This window comes from Gallus gallus, chromosome Z, assembly GCF_016699485.2.
Source record: "Gallus gallus isolate bGalGal1 chromosome Z, bGalGal1.mat.broiler.GRCg7b, whole genome shotgun sequence".
In the NCBI taxonomy this organism is placed as follows: domain Eukaryota; kingdom Metazoa; phylum Chordata; class Aves; order Galliformes; family Phasianidae; genus Gallus; species Gallus gallus.
Window position 1 is genome coordinate 73981475 of NC_052572.1, and position 21471 is coordinate 74002945.

The 21471-nt window shown below is 56.6% G+C and overlaps 3 protein-coding genes across 3 annotated transcripts; all 3 read left to right on the forward strand.

Moving 5' to 3' along the window:
* Positions 1-7832: 7832 nt before the first annotated feature.
* LOC121108472 (adenylate cyclase type 10-like) lies at positions 7833-13035 on the forward strand. The gene is made up of 10 exons (XM_040656187.2): positions 7833-8492; positions 8741-8845; positions 9442-9480; positions 9952-10095; positions 10512-10717; positions 10972-11065; positions 11222-11310; positions 11826-12017; positions 12218-12339; positions 12921-13035. Exons 1-10 carry the CDS (start codon positions 8141-8143, stop codon positions 13015-13017), a joined length of 1440 nt encoding a protein of 479 aa, XP_040512121.1. The 5' UTR covers positions 7833-8140; the 3' UTR covers positions 13018-13035.
* Positions 13033-17434, forward strand: LOC121108316 (adenylate cyclase type 10-like). The gene is made up of 9 exons (XM_040655892.1): positions 13033-13054; positions 13257-13446; positions 14392-14444; positions 14660-14813; positions 15485-15677; positions 15977-16063; positions 16402-16685; positions 17123-17256; positions 17397-17434. Exons 1-9 carry the CDS (start codon positions 13033-13035, stop codon positions 17432-17434), a joined length of 1155 nt encoding a protein of 384 aa, XP_040511826.1.
* An 11-nt stretch (positions 17435-17445) lies between these two features.
* Positions 17446-20994, forward strand: LOC121108505 (adenylate cyclase type 10-like). The gene is made up of 7 exons (XM_040656216.1): positions 17446-17514; positions 18117-18371; positions 18624-19162; positions 19281-19388; positions 19554-19732; positions 20108-20306; positions 20412-20994. The coding sequence occupies exons 1-6, from the start codon at positions 17454-17456 to the stop codon at positions 20295-20297; spliced, it is 1332 nt and encodes a 443-aa protein (XP_040512150.1). The 5' UTR covers positions 17446-17453; the 3' UTR covers positions 20298-20306; positions 20412-20994.
* Positions 20995-21471: the final 477 nt, after the last annotated feature.

Below are 21471 nucleotides of genomic sequence, written 5' to 3' on the forward strand. Positions count from 1 at the left end.
TATTGCAATAACGAATAAGCTGCTCTTCACAGAGCTCTTTGCCTGATTAGAAACTGTTGATCTTGAGCGTGTTTCTCACAGTCTGGTGCCGAAACCCGGGAACAGCGTCGCCCACGGTGAGCCTCCGCCTCTGCAGCACAGGACAGTGCACCCCGCTCATTTTTCTGCAGCCCTGTGGGGTGGCAGCGGTGGTTCATCGTGGAGCCGGCTGCGGACCCGAGGATGGTTTTCAGAGGCAAGATCTGTGAACAGCTGGGGGATAGGGACGGACAGCGGGCACTGCGGTGTTGTGTGATTGACCCGGTAATTCCTGGCAACTCTGTGCACAGAGCGAGGTAGGAACAATCGTGTGTGATTAAGTACTGCCTTGGAGGTCGAGGTCTGGGACTCCTACGCTGTACGTGAACGTCTTTCCAGAAGGGTTGCTTGACGGTACATGCCTGCTATAAGTCCTTTAGGAAATAGGTTGAAAAACTGGAAGAGAAGTTCAAGAACCAGGGATAAGGATAAACAGAAAATGATTAGATGTCGTGTTGTTGTACGGCCTGAATAACCAGGAGGAGTCCGCATACGCTGCTTGTTGGATTTAGGGAGTGCAGCGGTCAATCATGGCTAGATAAAATTCCGTAAATAAGGAAGAACAGAGAAACCCCCAACGGGATCCTTTAAGCTGTGTGCTCCCTGTACTTTTCCCTAGGATTAAACTCACTCACTTTCCTCTACGCAGCGGTGTTCCCCCCCTTGCCGTCCTGGCCTCGAGTCAAGTCCTGTACCTACAGGAGGGAGGCTGGAGACAGCTGACAGAGTGGAGGGTACTGGCTCAGATCAGCCCCTTAACAGCCCACCTGAACCGAGCTCTGTGACTAGTGCTGATACTGAAAAGATAGAGCTCTGCCAGCTTAAGAGAGAATCGGAACAATGCAAAAGGGAGGTTATAAATTCTCCCTTTCCTAAATCTAACACCATTATCCCCACTGGCACTTCCGTGTATCCTCTTAGGGAAGTTCCAATGTTATCAGGGGACAGAGGAGATGTAAACTCCCCACTTGCGAGTGGAGAGGTGAGAAATTTCAAAAGGGAAATGAAACCTTTAATGCAAGATCCTCTTGGATTAGCAGAACAGTTTGATCACTTCTTGCTCTTGGTCATCAATTCAGCTTATGAAATACTAGGATTTAATTTAACTGGGAACACCTTAAGAATAACGGAGGTAGAGGGATCAGGAATGATAGTTTCACTTTTTGAATTACTGCTGAATTAAAATGGGGAGATAAAATAGTCACAGGGCAGTTGTCTTGTGTGCCAGAAGCAGGGACCAATTCACTGGGGAGAGACTGAATAGTTAAAGGAGGACTGCAGTTGAGAACTTGTGAAACAGGTAGAAAGGTGTCAGTGAATCTGCTAAGAGCCGACGATGAAAAAAATAGATAAATGCAGAGGTATATAGATAAATAGGTATATAGGTAAATAGATAAATGCAGGGCAAGGAAGCCGGGGTGGACACAGAATCACTCCCTGAAAAAAATAACTGTCCGAGGAGAGAGTGAAGCTGTGAAGCAGCGACAAGATCCCATACCTTTAGAAAGGATAACGGGTCTAAAGCCTGTGATACAAACCTTGGTTAAGAATGGTCTTCTGGAACTCTGTCTGTCACCCTATTACACTCCAATTTTGCCAGCACAGAAGGCAGGTGGTACCTATGGGCTGGTACAAGATCTAAGAAAAATGAATGAAACAATTCCCAAGCGACGCCCCCTGGTTCCGAACCCCTATGCTTTAATGAGTCTGATCCCACAGGAACATGAAGGGTTTAGTGTGATCGACCTAGAAAATTGCTTTCTGGACCTGCTCTTGGGACTCAGGGAGTTGAGATCTTTTTGCCTTTGATTGAGAGGACCCCGAAATGGGATGCAAGCAGCAAAAAAGCTTCCTGCGGGATCCCGCCCCTTGTACAGATTGCTGTATTAGTCATTGTCACTGTCTGTCTTTGTAACTGGTCGATGTTTGTGTTGTAAAAACGTTACCTGTGGAATTCCCTTCCCTGCTTGAGGCAGCCTTGTCTTGCTGGGGGACGCTGGTCACGACTCTTGCCCGGGGAACTCGGTGTTCCCGTGCCCTGGGGAAGCAGGTGGACTCCATCACCCAGCCACACCCAGGGCATTTTCACCCGGTACCGAAGAGCGGCTGGGATAAGCAGCTGCTATGGGATGAAGGGGGTCCAAAGAAATTCTGGAAAAGACCATTCGGGGTCGTATTTTGGCTCAGTGGAGAAACGCCACCCATCAGCCGGGGGGAACGTGGGAATGGAAGGCTGTTTCTGCAGTTGGAACGAACAAGAGGAGTCTTTTGTGGTCTGTGCTGCCATCTGTTGTCCTTTGTGGGTACTAACAGTTCTTTCCGGGTTTCTCTTCATTCCGACAAAGGGGGGTCTCTCATAGTGCTCATCACTCGTCCTTTAGGTAAACTTTCCATGTCGTGGCATGCTTAGTAGGTAGGTGAAGTAAGGAACAAGTAATTAACAAGTACAAAGGCTGCAGCTTTTGTATGATAGACTACAAAGCGTATTGAAAGGCTATTCTGTTTTGCCAGGAGGCTCTTAGCAAAAGAACAACAGACTTAGCAAGCAGCAGAGAAGCCAGGGCCTCCGCATGAGGTCGAACTGTCTCACTCTTGGCTCAAGAGGGATGCAAGAGATACTTCCCTCCACCCTCCTTCCAGCCTTCTCTCTGTCCTAGGACGAGCAGGTGTCCGGGAGTGGTGGCCTAGTGTTGAGTAAGCAAGGGTTGGAAGTCAATTAATTAGCAGTATACGCTTAGCTAGCAACACTTTACGTTTAGCCAGGATCTGTACGTTTAGTTGAGCGTCGGGAAGACTGTGAACCTGAAGTACTCAGCCAATGAGGAACCAGGGGAGGAAGAGAGAAGCGTCGGCTAATGGGGCTGAAAAGATGTCATCCTGTTTTCTGCGTGCCATTGCAATTGCAAATAAAATCTGCTTTATCAGAGATGCCGTGCTGATGAATTCTTGGGGTATTTCCAAGAGGAGCCTCGAGTGAGAGCCTTCTTGCTTCAGCTGCAGGAGGTGTCGTGCTCAGGGGCTCTTGTCCTGCTATCTGTCCAGATACCTGCTGGGATAGCGGCACGGCGGGTGGCAGACAATCCAGGAGGTTCCTGGAGTCTGTCGAGGACAACTTCCTGGTCCAGGTAATAGATGGACCAACCCGACGTGAAGCCTTACTGGACCTGGTGCTCACCGGTGCGGAGGAGAGCATTAGAGAGGTTAAAACTGGAGGCAGCCTGGGCTGCAGTGGCCGTGCCCTGGTGGACTTTGTGACCTGGAGGAACGCAGGCCTGGCAAAAAGCAGAGTCAGGACCGTGAGCTCCAGGAGAGCAAACTTGCAGCTGCTCAAGGAACTGCTGGGTGGGGTCTCCTGGGAAAGTGTCCTTGAGGGCATGGGTACAGAACAGAGGTGGCAGCTCTTTAAGGACACCCTTCTGAGAGCGCAAGAGCTCTCAGTCCCCCAGCAGAAGAAACGGGGCAGGGGAGGCGGCTGACCGGCAGGGCTGAGCAAGGACCTGCAGCTTAAACTGAGGGAAAAGAGGGAAACGGACAGAAAGTGGAAGCAGGGTTGTGTGGCCTGGGAAGAATAGAGGGACGTTGTCCACACGTGAAGAAATAAGACTGGGAAAGCCAAGGCACAGGTAGAGCTGAACTTGGCGAGGGACGTGAAAAATATCACCAAGGTACATAAGCAGGAGGAGACAGGCCAAGAAGAGTGTTCCCCCTCTGCTAAATAAGAACGGACAGCTGGCTTCCTCAGACATGGGTAAAGCTGAGGTGCTCAAGAAGTGCTTTGCCTCGGTCTTCACGGGTGGTCTGGCTCCTCCCCATGTCTGCCAGGACCCTGAAGATCTAGGCGTGGGTGAGAGGCGCGGGTTCCATCCCACTGTCGGAGACCTCCTCATGAAATTGAACATATATACGTCCACAGGACCGGATGATATCCATCCCAGGGTTCTGGAAGAGATGGCTGATGTGGCTGCCGAGCCGCTCTCCATCGTATTTGAAAAATGATGACTGTCTGGTGAAGTCCCCGGTGACAGGAAAAAGGGAAACCTTACTCCCATTGTTAAGAAAGGCAGAAAGGAAGACCCAGGCAAGAGCATACATGTTAAGGCACATATGAGAGGAAGAGGTGATTCGAGACAGCCAGCATGGCTTCACCAAGGGCAGTTCGTGCCTGACCAATCTGGTGGCCTCCTATGATGGACTGATGGCTTCGGTGGATGGGAGAAAGGCGATGGATGTCATCTACCTGGACTTCTGCAAAGCCTTTGGTGTTGTCTTTCACCACATCCTTCTCTCTGAATTGGAGAGGCATGGATTTGAAGGCTGGACGGTTTGGTGGATTAAGAATTGGTTGGCTGGTCGCAGCCAAAGGGTTGTGATCAACAGGTCTGTGTCAGGGTGGAGGCCGGTCACAAGCGATGTCCCTCAGGGGTCGGTCTTGGGACCGGTGCTCTTCAACATCTTCATCAGTGACACAGACAGTGGCATGGAGTGCACCCTCAGCAAGCTTGCAGATGACACCAAGCTGAGTGGTGCAGTCGATACGTTGGAAGGAAGGGAAGCCATCCAGAGGGACCTGGACAGGCTGGAGAAGTGGGCTCATGACAACCTAATGAGGTTCATTAAGGCCAAATGGAAGGTGTTACGTTTGGGCCGGGGCAATCCCAGGTGTTTATGCAGACTGAGAGCAGCCCTGTGGAGAAGGACTTGGGGGTCCTGGTGGACGAGCAGCTGGACATGAACCAGCAGTGTGCAGTCCTAAAGGGAGCCTATAAACAGGAGGGGAGTCAACTCTTGGAAAGGGTAGATAATAGCAGGACAAGGGGAAATGGTTTTAACTTGAAGGAGGGAAGATTTAGGTTGGATGCCAGAGGGAAGTTCTTCACTATGAGAGTGGTAAGGAGCTGGAACAGGCTGCCCAGAGGGGCTGTGGATGCCCTGTCCATGCCTGGAGGTGTTCAAGGCCAGGTTGGATGGGGCCCTGGGCAGCCTGGTCCAGGATTCAGTGTGGAGGCTGGTGGCCCTGCCTGTGGTGGGGGAGTTGGAGATTCGTAATCCTTGAGGTCCCTTCCAACCCGGGCCGTTCTGTGGTTCTGTGATTCTGTGAATATCCAGAAACTGTATGGGCAGTCCCATACTTTAGCCACTGCCCACATGGTTTTCTGCTCCTCATGTCATAGTTTCCAGTGCAGGCAGAGGGCGATGACTTCTGCTGATGTGTTTTCCAGTCATCTAACTTAAGCCAATGTGTTAGCTTCATCATTAGCCTGCCAGGTGACTGCAAGGCTTGATGTCTGGAGACACGGCCTTTCCTCATATGTGAGAAGCTCCAGGCCCCTACTCATCTCTGTGGCCATTCGCTGGACTCTCTCTAGAAGTTCCCTGTGTTTTTTTAACTGGGGAACCCAGAACTGGACTTACTACTCCCACTGTGGCCTCACCAGGGCAGAGTAGAGGAGGAGGACCACCTCCCTTGACCTGCTGGCCAGAGTCTTCCTAATGCACCCCAGGTTACCATTGGCCTTCTTGGCCACAAGGGCACGCTGCTGGCTCACGGAAAATCTGTTACCTACCAGGAAATCTAGGTCCTTTTCTGCAGAGCTTAGGTCAGCCCGTAACCTGTGCTCTATTCGGAGCCAAGACTAGCCTCTCAACAGAAAAAACTGTGAAACCGTTCTTACCAAATGTCCCCACTACACAGACACACCACCCTGCCGCAGCACCACCACCAGATACCCAAAGCCAGTATCTGGTGAATTTATCCACTGTCATAAAAGGGGTGGCCTGTTTGCCGTCCCCCAACACAATCTTTTCCTTCTGTGTTGTTTGTTTGTTTGTTTGTTTTGTCTCTAAGGCAAGAGGAAACTGCACTGCCGCTCTATGGACGAGAGGCACTCTATGGACAAGAGAAACTCGCCTTAGTCACAAGGTAGACCGTGATTCTAAATGAGACCTTCTGAGCTCTCATGGATCATAGCATCTATGAACGGCATCTCCCCTGAACTGGGACACTCCCCAGGTACTACCAAATCCTATGCATCTGTTCCGCAGGAGTAGCTGTCGAGATATTTTACCAGATCCACATATTTCTGTTTATTTCTGTCTGTAGGAGCATATGTGTTTTGTATCTGTCCATACGTACATAGACTAACCAGAGAATTATAGAATCCTCAGAGCTGGAAGGAACTTTTACAGATCATCTAGTCCACCTCCCCTGCAATCAACTGGGATCACAGCTCAGTCTGCTTGCTCAGAGCCTGGCCTTGAAAGTCCGTCGTGATATACTTGAAGAAGTCAGTGATGTATCTGAAGATGATTCAAACTAATTCGGATCCAAACCATTGATTCAGCACCAAGGAAATGACTTTGATGGCAATTCTCACAATTTAGCTGCTGGTGCTGTGAAAGTATTGGAAAAGGCTGCCAGTTCAGGTTTTCTCTCTTGTTGATGTGTGCAAATTCAGATTTCCCAGGCTGCATTTTAGTAGCAGTTAACCCATCTTTGCCAAGGGAACATTTCAGACCAATCGTTGCAACCTTGCCAAAGAGCTGTCATTGAAATAAGGCTAACGATCGCAATAGGCTAAGATACTAAACCAAATACGACCGAGATTGAGAAAAGCACAGAGGCAAGTAAGAGCCTGCCGTAGTTTGGTGTGTGTGCCTTATCTCCGGAGGATGCTGTACGAGCTGCACGTTTGTTGTAACTTCTGCGTGCGCGCGTGCTGATGAAATTCACAATTATCCTTCCAAACTCCAGCAGAGGGCGATATTTTCCTGCATATGAGCGCAACCCTTCCCAAACTCACCCGAGCAAATTGCCAACGTGCGGTCCGGAGGCGTTAGCGTTATTCAAACCGCTTTTGGAGAAGCAAACACTGTGATCCTAAGTCTTCTTTTAGGGCGCCATTAAGGATAAATTAGGCGTATTAGTATAAATTAGGTGTCGGCGACAGGTAAGAAAAACAAACTTGGGAAATGTTTTAGAAAGTGATTATTTAGAAAATTAAGTGACTTTCTCCCCATTAAAACCTTTATTTTGGAAGTCTCCTTAGGCACAGAGTCGATGCTGGAGGTCCAGCAGCAGCCGTTCCGTAATGGGAGCTCTCCTCATCTTTGGAGTTGAACAAAGATCACAGAAATGATGTTGTTCAGCCCAGGATGATGAGTAAAGCTGCAGAAGGTCTACCGGTCTGTAGACTGTAAACTGGAGACTGCTCTATACTGGATGAGTAAAGCCGCAGAAGGTCTGCGCAAGGTTAAAAGAACTGCATAGGGAAGGGTGCGAGGCTCATGGCAATCAGCTATTGCCTCAAGCTCCATCTGCTTTCTTCTGCCTGTTGTTGCATAATGTCTGCAACACTACACAACCAGAGAAATTCTTTCATCCTCAAGCACGGCTTACACTATCTATGGCTCCCATTGCAATCCTGAAACGGAGCAAGCAATTACAAACTGCAAAGAGAAACAGTTCTGTGCACATCCACAGCTGTGTGTCAACAGCCACGCTTCCGTCTGGGAGCGTGCTGGCTTTGCAAAGGACTGCCAAGCACCTGATTCTGTGCAGAATTAAAGCAGACACCTCAGCGTGGACTCCGACTCTGCGCGCTTACCGGCTGCGTGCACCGGCCACCGGCCCAGCCCCCAGTCGGGATGAGGCGCTCATCACGACTGCAAAACACAGCACCGTAACAGCCACCGCAAAGAGAAGGAACTCCACCCAGTCACAGCCAGCACAAGCAGCCTGCGCGCACGCGCTGCCCGCCCTTCCGTTGCTCAGCCAGCTGCCGTCGGGGACCGGGTCCCGGCTCGCCGTGCCTGAGGCGTCTCGGAGTCCTGGGAACAGCCCTGGGCCGCTCCCTGCCGGGGGAAGCGGCTGCTCTTTCGGCAGCGGGCCCAGCCTGCCTTGGGCGCTGTCCTCGAGCGAGTGAGGAAGCCCTGGAGGCCGTGGCTCGGTGTCAAGGGGGAAGCCTGGGTCACGGCGGCAGCTGCTCCACGCACGGGCTACAGAGGACAGCGCTGGCAGCCCACTGCGTTGCCCCAAAGAGGGCAGCTCTCTGGGAGGTCGGCGATGACATTCCAGAGCGACATCCCAGGCGATGGAGGACATCACTGCCCGGTGATTGTGATGTCACTGTGGCAGAGGGTCAGCCGCCCCTCAGAGCGGCCCTGGGCTCACTGTGCCGCCTGGAGCGGTGGGCGTCTCGTCCTCGTCCCTCGCAGCGGGGCACGGTCGTCTTGTTCTGAGGTACCCCGGTACCACAGGGCGCTGACAATGGCTTCTGCTTGGGAGAGGAAGTACTACTACTCCGATCTGGGGAAGAAAGTGGTGCTTCTCCCCAGCCTCCTTCTCCGTGAGGAGTTCAAAGACATTGGTTACCCCATGATTTTTGAGGGAGTGCTGCTCCTGGCCGATGTCTCAGGTGGGCTGGGCGTGGCGGAGCCCCCACAGACATGAGCCCATGGGACGCTCCAGGCCCTCGGCAGCTCTGCTGCGAGACAGGGTGGCCATCTTGTCACTGTGCAGGCCTCCTGCCGTGCTGCCCAAAGAGCGGGCAGCTTCTCCTGGGCCGTCAGCCATGGCTGTGACGAGCGCTGAGCTGGGGCCGGGGAAGGGGTGAGCTACCGGTGCACGCAGAGGCGTCCTGATTTGCGGCTGTCTTTCTGGCAGGTTTCACTGCCTTGGCAGAGAAGTGCATCCAGCAGAGCGGCCCAGAGAGAGGAGCTGAGGAGATGGTGCAAACCCTCAACGCCTACATGGGTGACATTCTGGAACGTAAGAGCCGTGCTGCTGGGCTGTCGGGCATCGAGCCCTGGGGCTCGCTCACTGTGGACAGAGCCGTGCTGGGCCGCCCGCTCCTGCCTGCCTGGAAGGGGCGAGGAGCCGCAGCCGGGCTGTCTTTGGTGGGGCCGGGTCAAGAGGTGGTGGGCACAAACTGAAAGGCGGGAGGCTTCGCTGGGCAGAAGGAGAGGCCTCTGCGGTGAGGTCGACTGAGCTGCGGCGCAGGTTGCCCAGGGAGGCGGGGGGGTATCCCCACCCAGAGGTCTTCACGAGGCCTGCAGATGTGGCCCCGGGCAAGCGGCTCCGGGTGTCTCCGCCTCAGCGGAGGGGTGCGCAGAGCTGGAGCAGATGCACTCCAGAGGTGCCCTCCTGCTTCCACCACGCTGTGCACCGCATCTCAAGGCGCTGCCTCCCTGCTAGCTGTGCGGCTTCCAGGGCTGTGGCTGCAGCGGCCCTGGGAGCAGGGCTTTCTGGAGCCGTGGCCTGGTCCTGCACCGCCACGGTGCTCCTCTCCAGGCGCAGTGGCTCTTCCCGTGGCTCCTGGATGAAGGTGTCCCTGTAACTCTGCTTTTCCTTCTCTTTGTCTGCAGAGGTGCTGGCTTTTGGAGGAGACATCCTGAAGTTTGCAGGTGTGTACGTAGGAGGAGGCAGAGTCGGTGTCCTGCTGATGCGCAGCGTCTCCCACGGAAGCCTCCTGGGTTCCACTCTGCTTTTTGCGGAGAGCAAAGGGGAACTGCTTTGCCTCCAGCTTGAGCAGGGCTTCTCCCTGCAGGAGAAGTGGGGGGTGGGGGAGTGGGGGGGGCAGGGAGCCCCGTCTTTCAGTGCCGAGGGGCGCTCGCGGTGGGGAGTGTTGGCCTCACTGCTGTCCCCCACCACCCACCCTCTTGCTCTGCTGCCCTGGAGGTTGCTGTGGCTGGCCCAGCAGATGGGAGGGGTCCCTGAGGCCAGGCTGCCCCGGAGGTCCTTCAGGATGCCACCCTCCCACAATCCCCTCTTCCTCGGCACGCCGGCCAGCTGCCTGCTGCTGTCCCTGCGGCTGGATGCAACTGAGGGAGAGTCAGCCCTCGGGAGAGCCTTCACCAGCCCCTCGCTTTCCCCAGGGGATGCCATGCTGGTGCTGTGGAGAGCAGCAGGGCCTCAGCTGCCTACGGCCATCAACCTGGCGCTGCAGTGCTGCAGGAAGGTCCAGAAGAAGTACGGCACTTATGACACGCACAGTGGTCTCAAGCTCCACCTGAAGATAGGTACGGGCACAGATGGCTCAGCTGTGCCACATGCACAGCCCCAGTACCCTCCAGAGCCAATGGATAGCCTCCCCTGCCAGCATTTGCAGGGCAAGCAGGAGGCAGCGAGGGCGGGGGAGGCCGGGGCTCCTTCCCTGCCTGCCTGGCGTCAGCTGTAGCACAGGCCCCTCGCTCCCAGTGAGGGTCCCAGAGCACAGCCTGCTCCGTCCATGGGGGCCCCAACGTCTGACCCCGCTGGGAGGTAGAAACGCCCGTTTCTGGGACCCGTGGCGGTATGGGCCCGAGAAGGACGCACGAGGCCCTTCCCTTCCCTGGGCCTGTCTCCAGGCTGGGTGTCAGCTGAGCCTCTGTGCAGCTGGGGGCCGCCGAGTTCCAAAGGTTCCCTGTGTTCACGCCGCTGGTCTCTCTCTCCCCAGGGATCTCCGCCGGGATGCTCTCCTTCATGTCCGTCAGAGGCGGGGATCGTCAGTTCTTCTTCGTCTGCAGCGGAGCCCTGGACGAAGTTGTCAAGGCCCAAAAGCTTTCGGCTGCCCATGAGGTAGTGCTGTCACAGACCTGCTGGGAGCTGTGTGATCAGAAGCGAATCAGGGCCAAGCCTCTTGCTGGCAAAGGGGCCGTGAAGGTGAGTGGATGGGGTGTCCTGGAGCCCTTTGGAAGACCCGCACCTGGGTGGGGAGGCGGCTGAGAGGCTGAACGTGGCCACAGCCGTAACCGTAAGCGTAGGCAGAGAGCCGAAGCTGTTGGCCTTGCACCTCAGCTGAAAGTCCAGAGAGGTGGGCTTGCCCTTCTCTGGGAAGTGAGAGTGGAGGGGCAAGCCCCGTGCCCTGGGGCTTCTGGGGAGGCCAGTGGCATTCCTTTCCTCCTGTGTGTCTTCAGGTTGTGGGAATGAGGCGCTTAGCTCGCCGAGAATGGAAAGATGCTGTAGTCCAGCTGAGCAGTGCCAGAGGGGAGAGGCATTTGAAAGGGACGGGTGAGTTCCTTGTCCTGTGACTGGCTGGAAAGGTGGGCCCTGCCTGCTTCACAGGCGGCACCTAAGGCAGCACAGAATCTTTCCCTCGCCGTGTCCAGCTTCCCAAGGCCCTGTAGGCCTGCCCTGCCAGTGATGGCCTGCGTTTCCTTTCCTTAGGCCTCCGAAGGCCGACTCTTAGGATGTGCGATGATTCTGAACTGGCAGCGAGGCTGGAGAAGTACTTATCGACAGCTGTTCTCCGGAAGGTATGGCCACCCACTGCTGGCGGCTGCGTGTAGGGAGGGCAGAAAACAGTGTGGAGCTCTTGGGAGAATGGGCAGCCAAAAGAAAGTGCAGTCTGAGGCGAGAGCCCGACGGAGGAAAAGAGATGCCAGGGCTGCTGGGGGCCAGACGTACCCAGAAGCTGTCCGTTTGTGCAGCTCCTCTGAGAGGCACGGCTGGTGAGAGGCAGACTTCCCTCTGTCTTTTGCACGGCTGTTGTTCTGGAGATTGCGCAGGCATGGGGGCGGGAGCCTCCGGGGGGCTCCGGGACAAGATCCCGCTCAGGAGCCTAGGGGAGGGCAAAGAGTCTTCCCTCGTGTCTGCACGTGTCACAGGACAGAGCAGCTTTGTGCCAGGACTCGGTACCTGGGAGGACTCCCCCATCCTCCAGTAGCACCTGGCGTTGCCTGCACGCCTGCTCTCCCTCGGTGTCTGCTGTGGGCCCAGAGAAGCCCCTGGGAGAGCAGGCTGGCAAAGCTGTTGTGCTCTGCTCTTGCAGCTTCGTGAGGACGTGCCGCTGGAGCTGTGCTCTGAGCTACGGCCCGTCACCAGCCTCTTTGTCCAGCTGAAGTTTGCTGACAGGATCAACGCAATCGAGCTCAGCAGCAGCCTCGGTGACTGCAGCAACACGATTTCAGGCATCATCAGCCCTCACAAGGGTGAAATCAACAAAACTCTTCTGTTTGACAAAGTGAGTGCGTGACAGCCATCGCACCCCTGGGGTGCCTCTGCCTGTTTGGCAGCAGGGGAATGGGAAGCCGCTCTGCCCGGCTGCTGGGATCTGTGGGTTGACCTGAAGCTCCGCTGGTCTCCCCGGTGCCTGCGGTGGAATGCATCAGCTGCTGGCCATCGGTATTGTAGAACAAGATGTATTGCACCTCTTCTTTGCAGGGCTGCACCTTCCTCTGCGTGTTTGGATTTCCTGGAGAAAAGCTGGCCCACGAGATCACCCACGCCTTGGAATGCGCTATGCAGATCTTCCACATGACCTCCATGGGCCTGAGAAAACTCCAGTGAGTGCACGTTATGGGGCGTGTGTGCTGCCTGGGACGGCACGAGGGGAATGATGAGCAAGAGACGTGCCCTCTGGCTTGTCCTCCTTCGCCCCTGGCAGGAAGGAGGCGGTGTCTCAGAGGTGACAGGTTAGCCCACGGCAGCCAGGCACAGTCCCCCCAAGTGCCGCCTGCCAGTCACCGTGTCGGAGCGAGCCCTCACCAGGGCATGGAGCTCCTCAGCTCCTCAGGCCAGGAGCAAGGCCTGGGCCCGGTCCCTCGACCTCCAGTGGCTGCCATTGTGAGTGTTGTGCAGGCAGCAGCTGCTTGCCTCCCCGCTAAGGAGAAGAGCCTGTGGCCTGGTGCAGGTTGCAGCCATCAGGCCTCGGGGGAGGGCTCCAAACGGTCCTGCATGTGCCCTACCTACGTCTCCTGCCACCGGGGCGTGTTGCGCCCCAAGCTCTCCAAGTCCCCAGGACCCATGCTGGTGCGTGTGGTCCCAGTGCTGAGGAGGGGGGGGAGAGGTGGGAAGGGATGGAACAGGGCGAGCAGGACTGCAGCAGGGCTGCTGCTGAATCCACGCCACTCTCTCTGTGTGCCAGGCTAGTGTCTGTTGGGGTCAGCAGCGGGGCAGCGTTCTGCGGCTTCACTGGCCATCCCGAGAGGTTTGAACACACAGGTAGGGCTCCTTTGTCTTAGGAGTGTGAGGCTGGCATGGGTCTGCTTCAGTGCATCGGTGTGGATGAGGCGGCTGGGCTGAGGCAAGGACACGCTACAGCCTGCTGGGGCCTTGGGGCGGGAGGATGGGCTCAGAGACGTGCGGTTCCCTTTGGGTCCGCTTACCCTGCAGTTGGGTTGGCTTGTGGCCGGGAGGGGAGGTTGCCCTTGGCCTTGAAGGTTTCCCAACTGCGCTGACGTATGCTCTTTCTCTGTGGCAGCCCTTGGCTTTAAGGTGAATTTGGCCGCCCGCATGATGGTGGCCTACCCGGGGGTGGTGTCCTGTGATGCAGAGACCTGCGCGGCCTCTCGCCTGCCCAGCTACTGCTTCAGAGCGCTACCAAAGAGAAACTTGAAAGGCGTTATCAGTCCCACCACTGTCTATCAATACGTGGGGACCACCGAGAAGCAGTAAGTGTTCTCTGAGCTGTGCACGTGAGGGGAGAGGGGCCTCAGGGGTACGACCTTGGCCGAGCAGAGGGCTCGAGTTCTGCAGCGAGACCAGGCTGCTCTCCCACAGACCTCCCTTGCCTGTGGCTGAGAAAATCGGAAGCCCTGGTGCGGGTCTGCTTTCTGCCTCTGTGCCCTTGTGCCTCTTGCTGCTAAGAGTGTGGAAATGATGGCACCGGGATGGGGAAGGCTGGCCTGTCTTTGGACACACAGGGTAGCCTTGCGCGCTTTGTCCGAGCGGCTTTCCTCTGAGCTTGCTGTGTTGTGCTTTGCTCCACCACGCGTAAGACTGTGCCAGTGGTCATTCTGCGGCATGGGGTGGGTTTTTTTCCCCAGCTGCTTCCCAGCAGGAAGCTCTGGGTCACTCGTGTTCCGCTGGGGAAAGGTGGGCTGCTGGCATGCTCTGCCTCCTCCTGCCTTCCTGCTCAGTCCTGTGCCGTTCCTCTGGGCCCGGCTCTGACCTTGTCGGTGGAGGGCCTTTTGAACACGAACGCTACCGTCTTTTGGAAACCGCTGCAAGACTTGAGCCAAAGGTGCCAGCAGCTTGGGCATCCCAAGGCGCTAAGTGACACGGGTCCTCCTTTCCAAGAGGCTTGTTTTGCGTGTGCAGGCTGGCAACGCAGTCAGCTAGCCAGCAGTACAGCCTGGCTTCTTTCCTCATCTTGGATTTCTTTGGTTGTTGCCTCCGGCAAGGGACTTTTGTTAGCTTCGGCTGTCGTGCTGTGGCTGCTGGGCTTCCTTATGCTCGAGGCTGTGCTGGTGTGTCACCTTGAGCTTTGGCCAGGGGAACATGCTCGGAGTAACATGCTGCTTGAGAGGGGGGTCTCCACTCCTCCACAGCAGGCTCTGCGTGCTCCGGCTTCTGACCAACTAGGCGACTCCTGTTTGCTCTTCTCCCCCTTCTAGACAACGTGACGTGGGCGTTGCCGAGGAGAGGTCACCCTATGGTCCCTTGCTGGGTAGGTGGAGAACTCATCCGAAGCCCACTTGCTTCCCTTTGCCCAGTGCTGGGGGCTCTGCTGTGGGTTGCCCCTGGCACACAGCTGAGCGCCACGCAGCCGCTTCCTCCCTCCCTCCCTCCCTCCCTCTCTGCTGCGGGATGGGGGAGAGAAGTAGAGGGGCTCCCCGCTTTTCAGCACGCTGCAGCAGCTCATTTCCTTGTGGGTCTGCACAGGTCGGGAGGCAGAGATTGACCGCTTTGAATTCTGCTTGGAGGCCTATAAGCATTTGGAAGAACCACACGTCCTGGCATTTGTGGGCATTCCAGGCTCTGGAAAGAGCCACTTACTTGCCGAGCTGGCCATTTTAGGCCGGGCTGCTGGGCACAGGTAAGCACTGTGGAGCTGTCGCTTTGGCACCCCTCTGCCACCCATCCCCTGGCGTTTGCAGAACGCAGTTCGGGTGCTGCTGTGCCCAGCCTTTGCACTGCAGCCTCCCAAAAAAGCCTGCTGCGGACCCAGCCAAGCAGTACCCACCTCCTCAGAGAGTTCCAGCTGGCTCTGTGAGCCACTGTTCTCCTCCTTTGTCCCTGGGCCGAGCACAAAGAGACGGAAAGAGCTCCAGCTGAGGAGCTGAGGGGAAGCAAGGTGGCCCATCTCAGAAGCGCTGCTTGCCCTCTGGCTGTTTTCCAGAAGGAGCACTGGGGCAGAAAAGCCTTGCTGCGGGCCGGGCGGCAGACGCAGACCCGCCACCTGCTGAGGCCTTCCTTCTTAACCCAATGAGTGCCTCTGCAGGGGGTGCATAGTGCGAGCCGGGCTGGGGCTGCAGAGGCGCAGGGGCCGCGGCCAGCCCTCCCAGTGACCCGCTTGCAGCCGCCCACGGGGGCTCTTTCTTATACGACGAGTGGAAAGCTCGGTCCTCTCCAGGACGCACTTGGAGAGTCCCGCTTTCCTCTGCAGAAAGGACCAGGCGGCTCACCTATAAAACACTGCTGTCCAGGCAGGCTGGAGCTACCGGGAGGCAATTCTGGATCTCAGCGCCTTCTGCTTTTGCACCGCAGGGTCAACGCTGTGGAACTGGCAGAGGAGAACTTGAAGCAGCCCTTCTCTGCCATCCGTCTGCTGGTGGCCAGGGCACTGGGTCTCCAGGCCGGTGAGACTTGCAGTGACAGGCAGCGCGCCCTGCAGACCGTGCTCCAAGGCACAATAGAAGAGAGCAGCTATTGCTTGCTCAACGATGTTTTCTTAGTGGAGGTGAGAGCGAGAGGCTGTCCTGCTTGGATGCTCTGCTGGGAGCAGCTCAGCTCAGGGCTGGGACTCGCGGGGCTCGTACCCCACCTGTCTGATTCCTGTGCCCAGGAGTCTCCCTGTGCGTGGGGTGCTCCTGTGCCACGCATGTGCCCTGGGTCTCTTTCAGCAACCTGGAAGTGGCATTGAAGGGGGGCTGGTGCTGGCCGCACGCAAGAGCAGAGGCATTCTGCTCTGAAGTCTTGCTTTGCAGGATAGGTGTGCCTAGACCCTCAGCTATGTTCCTCTCTGTCTTTCCTGGACAGTTTCCCATCACAGACGAGGTGTGCAGGATGCGTCACACTGAATGGAACAGTGCGTTCCACCTGACTTGTACGCAAGTGCTACAGAAGGTGAGCACGTCTCCCTCCTCCCGCCTCACAGGAGCCAAACAACCGTGCTGGCTGCGGGCTCCGCGCTGGAGCTGCCTGAGGGGGTGGCAGGATGAGGCGCCCAGGTCATGGCCCTTCAAGAACTTTGCCCAGCTTCTCTCCTTCTGCCGGGGAACTGATGTTAGAGGAGGCCGTACAGTCTCTCAGAAGCAAAGTTGCTAAACTCCTGGAGAGGGAGGTGGCCGAGGAGAGGCTTCTGGCTATCCCCTTGTCTTGAGGAGAGAAAGTCCTCCCCAGAAGACACTCAAGAATCCACCAGATTCCACTCAGAACCACCTGTTTTGTTTTTTTTTTTTCAGGTGCTTGGAGGGGAATTTGGCATATTTTTCGTCGACAACGCCCACTTCGTGGACTCTGAGTCCTGGTCTATCATGTGGCCCCTGCTCCAAAGCGTCACGGTCCTTATGGTCATGAGCTTAGCTCCGGGCCGTGACAGAGCAGAGGACATTTTCAAAGCTGCCACGGACAGCACAACATCGGAGAGAATCACCTGTCTTCGTCTGGAAGGGCTGAAAGCTTCAGACGTGGTGCGGAAAGCCTGCCAGGAGCTTGGAGTGCGCAGCATCCCCAGGGAGCTGGCAAGGTAAAGCCAAGTCGGGCAGCTCTTCTGAAGGGGTTGCATTTATGCTGACCACGGCTGGGAATCGCCCTGCAAAAAAGGCAGCCACGGGGCTGATGGGTCTCTCCTTAAGCCTGGCCATAGCAGGTGTGAGCTGAGAATGGGCAACTGCCACGAGGCAGTAGAGTGTGGATGGTGTCAGCCCTTTGCTGTTGCCGTGGCTTGCTCTTCTGTGCTTTAGGCACTGTCCAGCAGCCTTTCCTGATGGATTCCCAGGAACGCTGTGGGTCTGGGGGGCCCCAGGCACTCACGCCCCATCCAGAAGCCAGGCGTAGCCAGGTTGAAGAGGCTGGTTAGCCTACGAGACCCGAGTGACTCAGCCTACGAGACCCGAGTGACTCACCACCCACCAGAACTGTGCTGCACCTTACTTCCCTGGTGTCGGTTGTGCTCCTGCCCAGGTTCCTGATCCAGAGAAGCTCTGGCATCCCATATTACTGTGAGGAACTGCTGCGCTCCCTGCGTTGCAACAACATGCTCTTGTTGCACACCGGGAGGCCGAAGGAAGGAGAGGACAGCTGGCAGAGCCTGATGGGTAAGCACCCTTGTTGCCAATCAGCTGTTGGCTGTGGTGCATCCTCTCCCGCACAGCCGCACCTTGCTGCTCCCTTGGCAAAACACCAGCTCAGCTCCTTGTTCATGCTCCCCGTGCTCTCCCTGTCTTCTGCAGCCAAGGCATCACCCGCTGTCACAGCTGCCTCAAGCCCGGGTAGCGGGTGTGACGGAGAAAGGATGTGTGCCATCAGACCAGACGTGAACCTGGAGACCTCCATGCTGCCGTTTGCCTTGAAAGGTGAGGAGCTGAGCAGCGCTCGTCCAGTTTGTGGCTGTGCCCCAGCTTCGTTTCCTGGGGTGCAGGTGAGAGAGAGGCTGAGCACCTGCGTGCTGCAGAGTCACCCCCTCAGCCTCAGGGCTCAGCCAGGAAGGTGACTCCAGTCCAAGCAGGCTGTGGTTTTCCCCTGTTGGCAGTGGACCAGCTCTGAGCTGACCGGTGAGCTGCACACCATGGGTGGGGGAGCTCTGAGTCCAGCTCTGGGCTGGTGAGAATGCTTTGTGTTCTCTGTGTGCACTGCTGGCTATGAACCCAGTACAGACCTAGTAGGTCCCCCTAGTAGGTGGGACGTGCATACCTGCTGGACCGTGCCCTCCCCATCACCGGTTGGGAGCGTCTGTCTGTCTGAGTGCCTCTGCTTTCCCTGGCTCCTGTGGCCTGTGACTGTGGGAGAAGCGGAGCCATCTTGAAGATATCAACCCTGGGCTCTGGTTGCCCAGCAGGTGCCGTCCTGAGGAAGGGAGGCCAAAGTCCTCCCCATTTGCTCAGGTGAAACTATCTGGCTTCTCCAACCTCAGGCTCAGGGACAGGCAAGACAGAGATGCGTTGCTTCTTCTTGGCAGAGATTGCGCTGGCTGAGCTGGACCGGATGGATCTACAGAAGCAGATGGTTCTGAAGTTTGCAGCCATCATAGGGCCGGTGTTTACAACCCAGCAGCTGGTTCACATCCTTCCCATCTCTGTAAATCAGTGGATTAATCCACTGCTGGACATGCTGGTGAAGGACAACATCCTGAAGCGGCTGGAGAACACAGAGGAGCCGGAAGACGTGCAAGGTGCTCCAGAGGGGCCGGCCACCTCCGGGCAGGCAGGAAGCGGTAAGTGGTGGCTGCAGCGTGAGCCCAGGAGCGCTGGGGCTCCACAGGGCCCTGCTCACACACCTTTGTGCAGAGAGAGATTCTCAGTGGCTGTTGGAAGTGCCTCTGCCACTGTGCTAGCAGGCGCTGGTCGGAGCCCGGGCTGGGCTCAGACGGCAGCAGCACTCACCCAAGTGTGGCCTTTGCCCCAGTTGGGGCAGCTTTGAGGTCTGGCCCCCGCTTTGGCTGAGGCCAGGACTCATTGCCTTGCAGGGGTGGAGAGGCCCTCCGTGAACACGGGGTCCAGAAAACAACAGTCTGACGTCCTGGCCTTCTGCGCCCCACTGCTGTGGGAGGCGACGTACGAGCTGTGGCCCACGAGGGAGAGGGTGAACATTCACCGCCAGTGTGCCGCCTTCCTGGAGAAGCATGCGCACAAATGCCAGAGGTGCCACGGAGGGGACTTTGTGGCCTTCCACCGCTTCGGCGTCTCCAGCCCCCAGAAGCAGGGGAGCTGCCAGGGCTCTGCTGATGAGGATGACTGCTGCAGCTGGGAGGCCTTGGTAGTTGCTGGAGAACACCTGAGGAGGGCCAGGACCCACCCTGCAGAGGGCGAGATTCTGGCAGAGGGCGAGCAGACAACTCTGCGGGCCGAGGACGGTGGCGAGTGCTCCTGCCAGTGCGAAGCCATCGCCGAAGCAGTGCTTGTGCCCCTGGCTCGCCACTACAGGGCAATGGGCAGCACTTCCCAAGCCCTCTATTATGTGCTGGAGTGTGCGGCTGCCTACCTGCACGTCTCCAACAGCTACATGGTGAGTTACCCTGCTAGCCAGCACGAGCTGCATTAGCAGGGAGGAGGCCTGAGGGCTGACGGGGCTGGCCGCAGGCTCTGCACCAATGCTCACCTGCTGTCTGTGTGCTTGTTCCAAGGCCCTCATGAAGCTGAGCGAAGCAGAGGCTCTGAGGAGCTCCGTCAAAAAGGAAAGAAATGCCATCGACCGCTTTGAGGAGGCCATCTTCTTCAGCCTCAAAGGAGAGGTAAAGAGGCAGGCAAAAGCGGAGGGTGTCCGAAGAGATGCAGCCATACGCTTCCCCTGCTGGCAGGGAATGTTCCTGCCACAGCCAGCCCCTGGTCCATTTCTGCAGTCTCTGCAGGTCTTGGGCAAGTCCTCCACATCTGCATGCCTTCCTCTTCCTGTACAGGTCTGCAGTAACGTGGGATGTGTGAAGCTGGCCAAGGAAATGAGCAGGCAGGCGCTGAGACTGCTGGAAAAGCGGTTCCCGCGAACCCGTGCCGGGGCCTTTGTCAAGTCTCTGTGGGAAGGGTTGAAGCGTGCTCCTCAGGCCACAGGCAGAGCGTCCTTCCTTCCCCAGGAGGCTCGGTAAGCAACAGAAGGGACCACGCGGGAGAGGAAGAGCCCTTTTGTACCTGCTCCCACGCATCCAGGCCCAGGCCTGCCCGGGTTTCAGCCCATTTCCCAAGCCTTAGCAGGACTGAGGCATTCAGGCGTGATGTGTGGGTAGAGCCAGGGATGGCGCTGCCTCACGCTGCCTCCCCTGCACAGCACAGGAGAAGAATGCACACCTTTGGGTAAAAAGCAGCTTGTGCTGACGGATGCTGTCACGGAGTCATCTAGATAAATCCTTTCTTCCAGCAATGTATCTGGCTAGCCCCACCGCCCTGCTTTCCCTTGCCCTGTCTGACTCAGTGCTCCACAGCTGTGCCTCTGGGCCCAACGGTTTCTCTTGCGTGGCAGGAGGAAGAAGCAAGCCTGGCTGGTTCAGCGGAGCAGATGCCTCGCCTTGCTCGAGGACCTCTACAGCCAGGAGGGCACATCTGGCGGACAGAGGTTCTCCCGCCTGGCAGCGCTCATGAAGGCCAACACGGACAGCAAGATGCACTCCTATCAGGCAGCAGACTCACACATTGGACAAGCCTTGAATTAAGGAAAATAGGTCAGGTTAAAAGCTATGTGCTTTCATGGCGTGCTGAATTGGCAGCTGCAGATGTGGCCTTGTGAAGCCAGCTTTTGGCTGCCCATAACCGATGCTTTTCTACAGGCTTAGACAACGAGTGCAGACAGCGGGTCTCCTGTTCCTCCAAGTGACACCGTTCAGGTACCCTACGTCTGGAATGCAGACAGCAGGCTAGGACAGTAAACCACAAATTAACAAAGAAGCAACAAATTGGTGGACGGAGTTGTAGCCGATGAGAGGACCGGCCAAAGCCAGGTGAAAGAATACAGTGAGGAAGACCATGGCCTTCATCAGAAAGACCACCAGACAACCAGCAAGAGATACCACGCATGCGTAAAAGAACTGAGACGTGGGGGCGGAGGGGAAGGGGGAAATGTCAATCTTGTGGAAGGGGGACTCATCGTAATAACCCAGCCTCTTCTTGGACAGCTAGTGCATATGTAAGCAGCTTGTTTTTGAAGTGTGTGCCTTTCCTGACCTGTGGTATGCAGGCTTGGAGGGATTACCCCCCTGCATCCGGCGTGTGCGCAGCGCTGAGTAAACATACCTGCTTTATAACTACTCTGTGGTTATAGAGTGTGATTCCGCACGCCAATTTGGCGAGCCAGCCAGGAGGCTCTTTGCTGGGCCGTGGGGCTGGTCGGCCCAGGAGGCGCTTCTGGTGCGCCCCGAGAGATTCTGTGCTTCAGTGCGCCCCAAGAGATTCTCGGAGAAGACTCCCTGGGCCAACACATCCACCATGGAGCAGGGAAAGAGCCCCGGCTGCGGACCAGGTATGTTGGGAACAGGGAAGCCGTAAGTCGTAAGCGCGAGAAGTAGATTGTGTTTTTGCAGTGGAGATTTCCAGTATTTCCGTATGTAGCACAGGATAAGTTGCCTTTCACAAAGAAAGCTCCTAAACAGAGTAAAGTTGAGGCTGGGGTGATCTGACCTAGGTACAGTTGGCGCAGGCACTAGGTCAGGTAACTCTATAGGGTAGGGGAGAGTCCGGTACAGGCCGGAACGAGTGTGCTAAGTTGAAAGTGAGTTGTTGAAAAGATTGTCCTCCAATCGCCATCAAAGGTACAGAACATACCCAAAGACAATAGGTTGGTAGCAGACATTGCGTAGAAGTGTAACGTAGCAACAGCGTCGGAGGACTGTG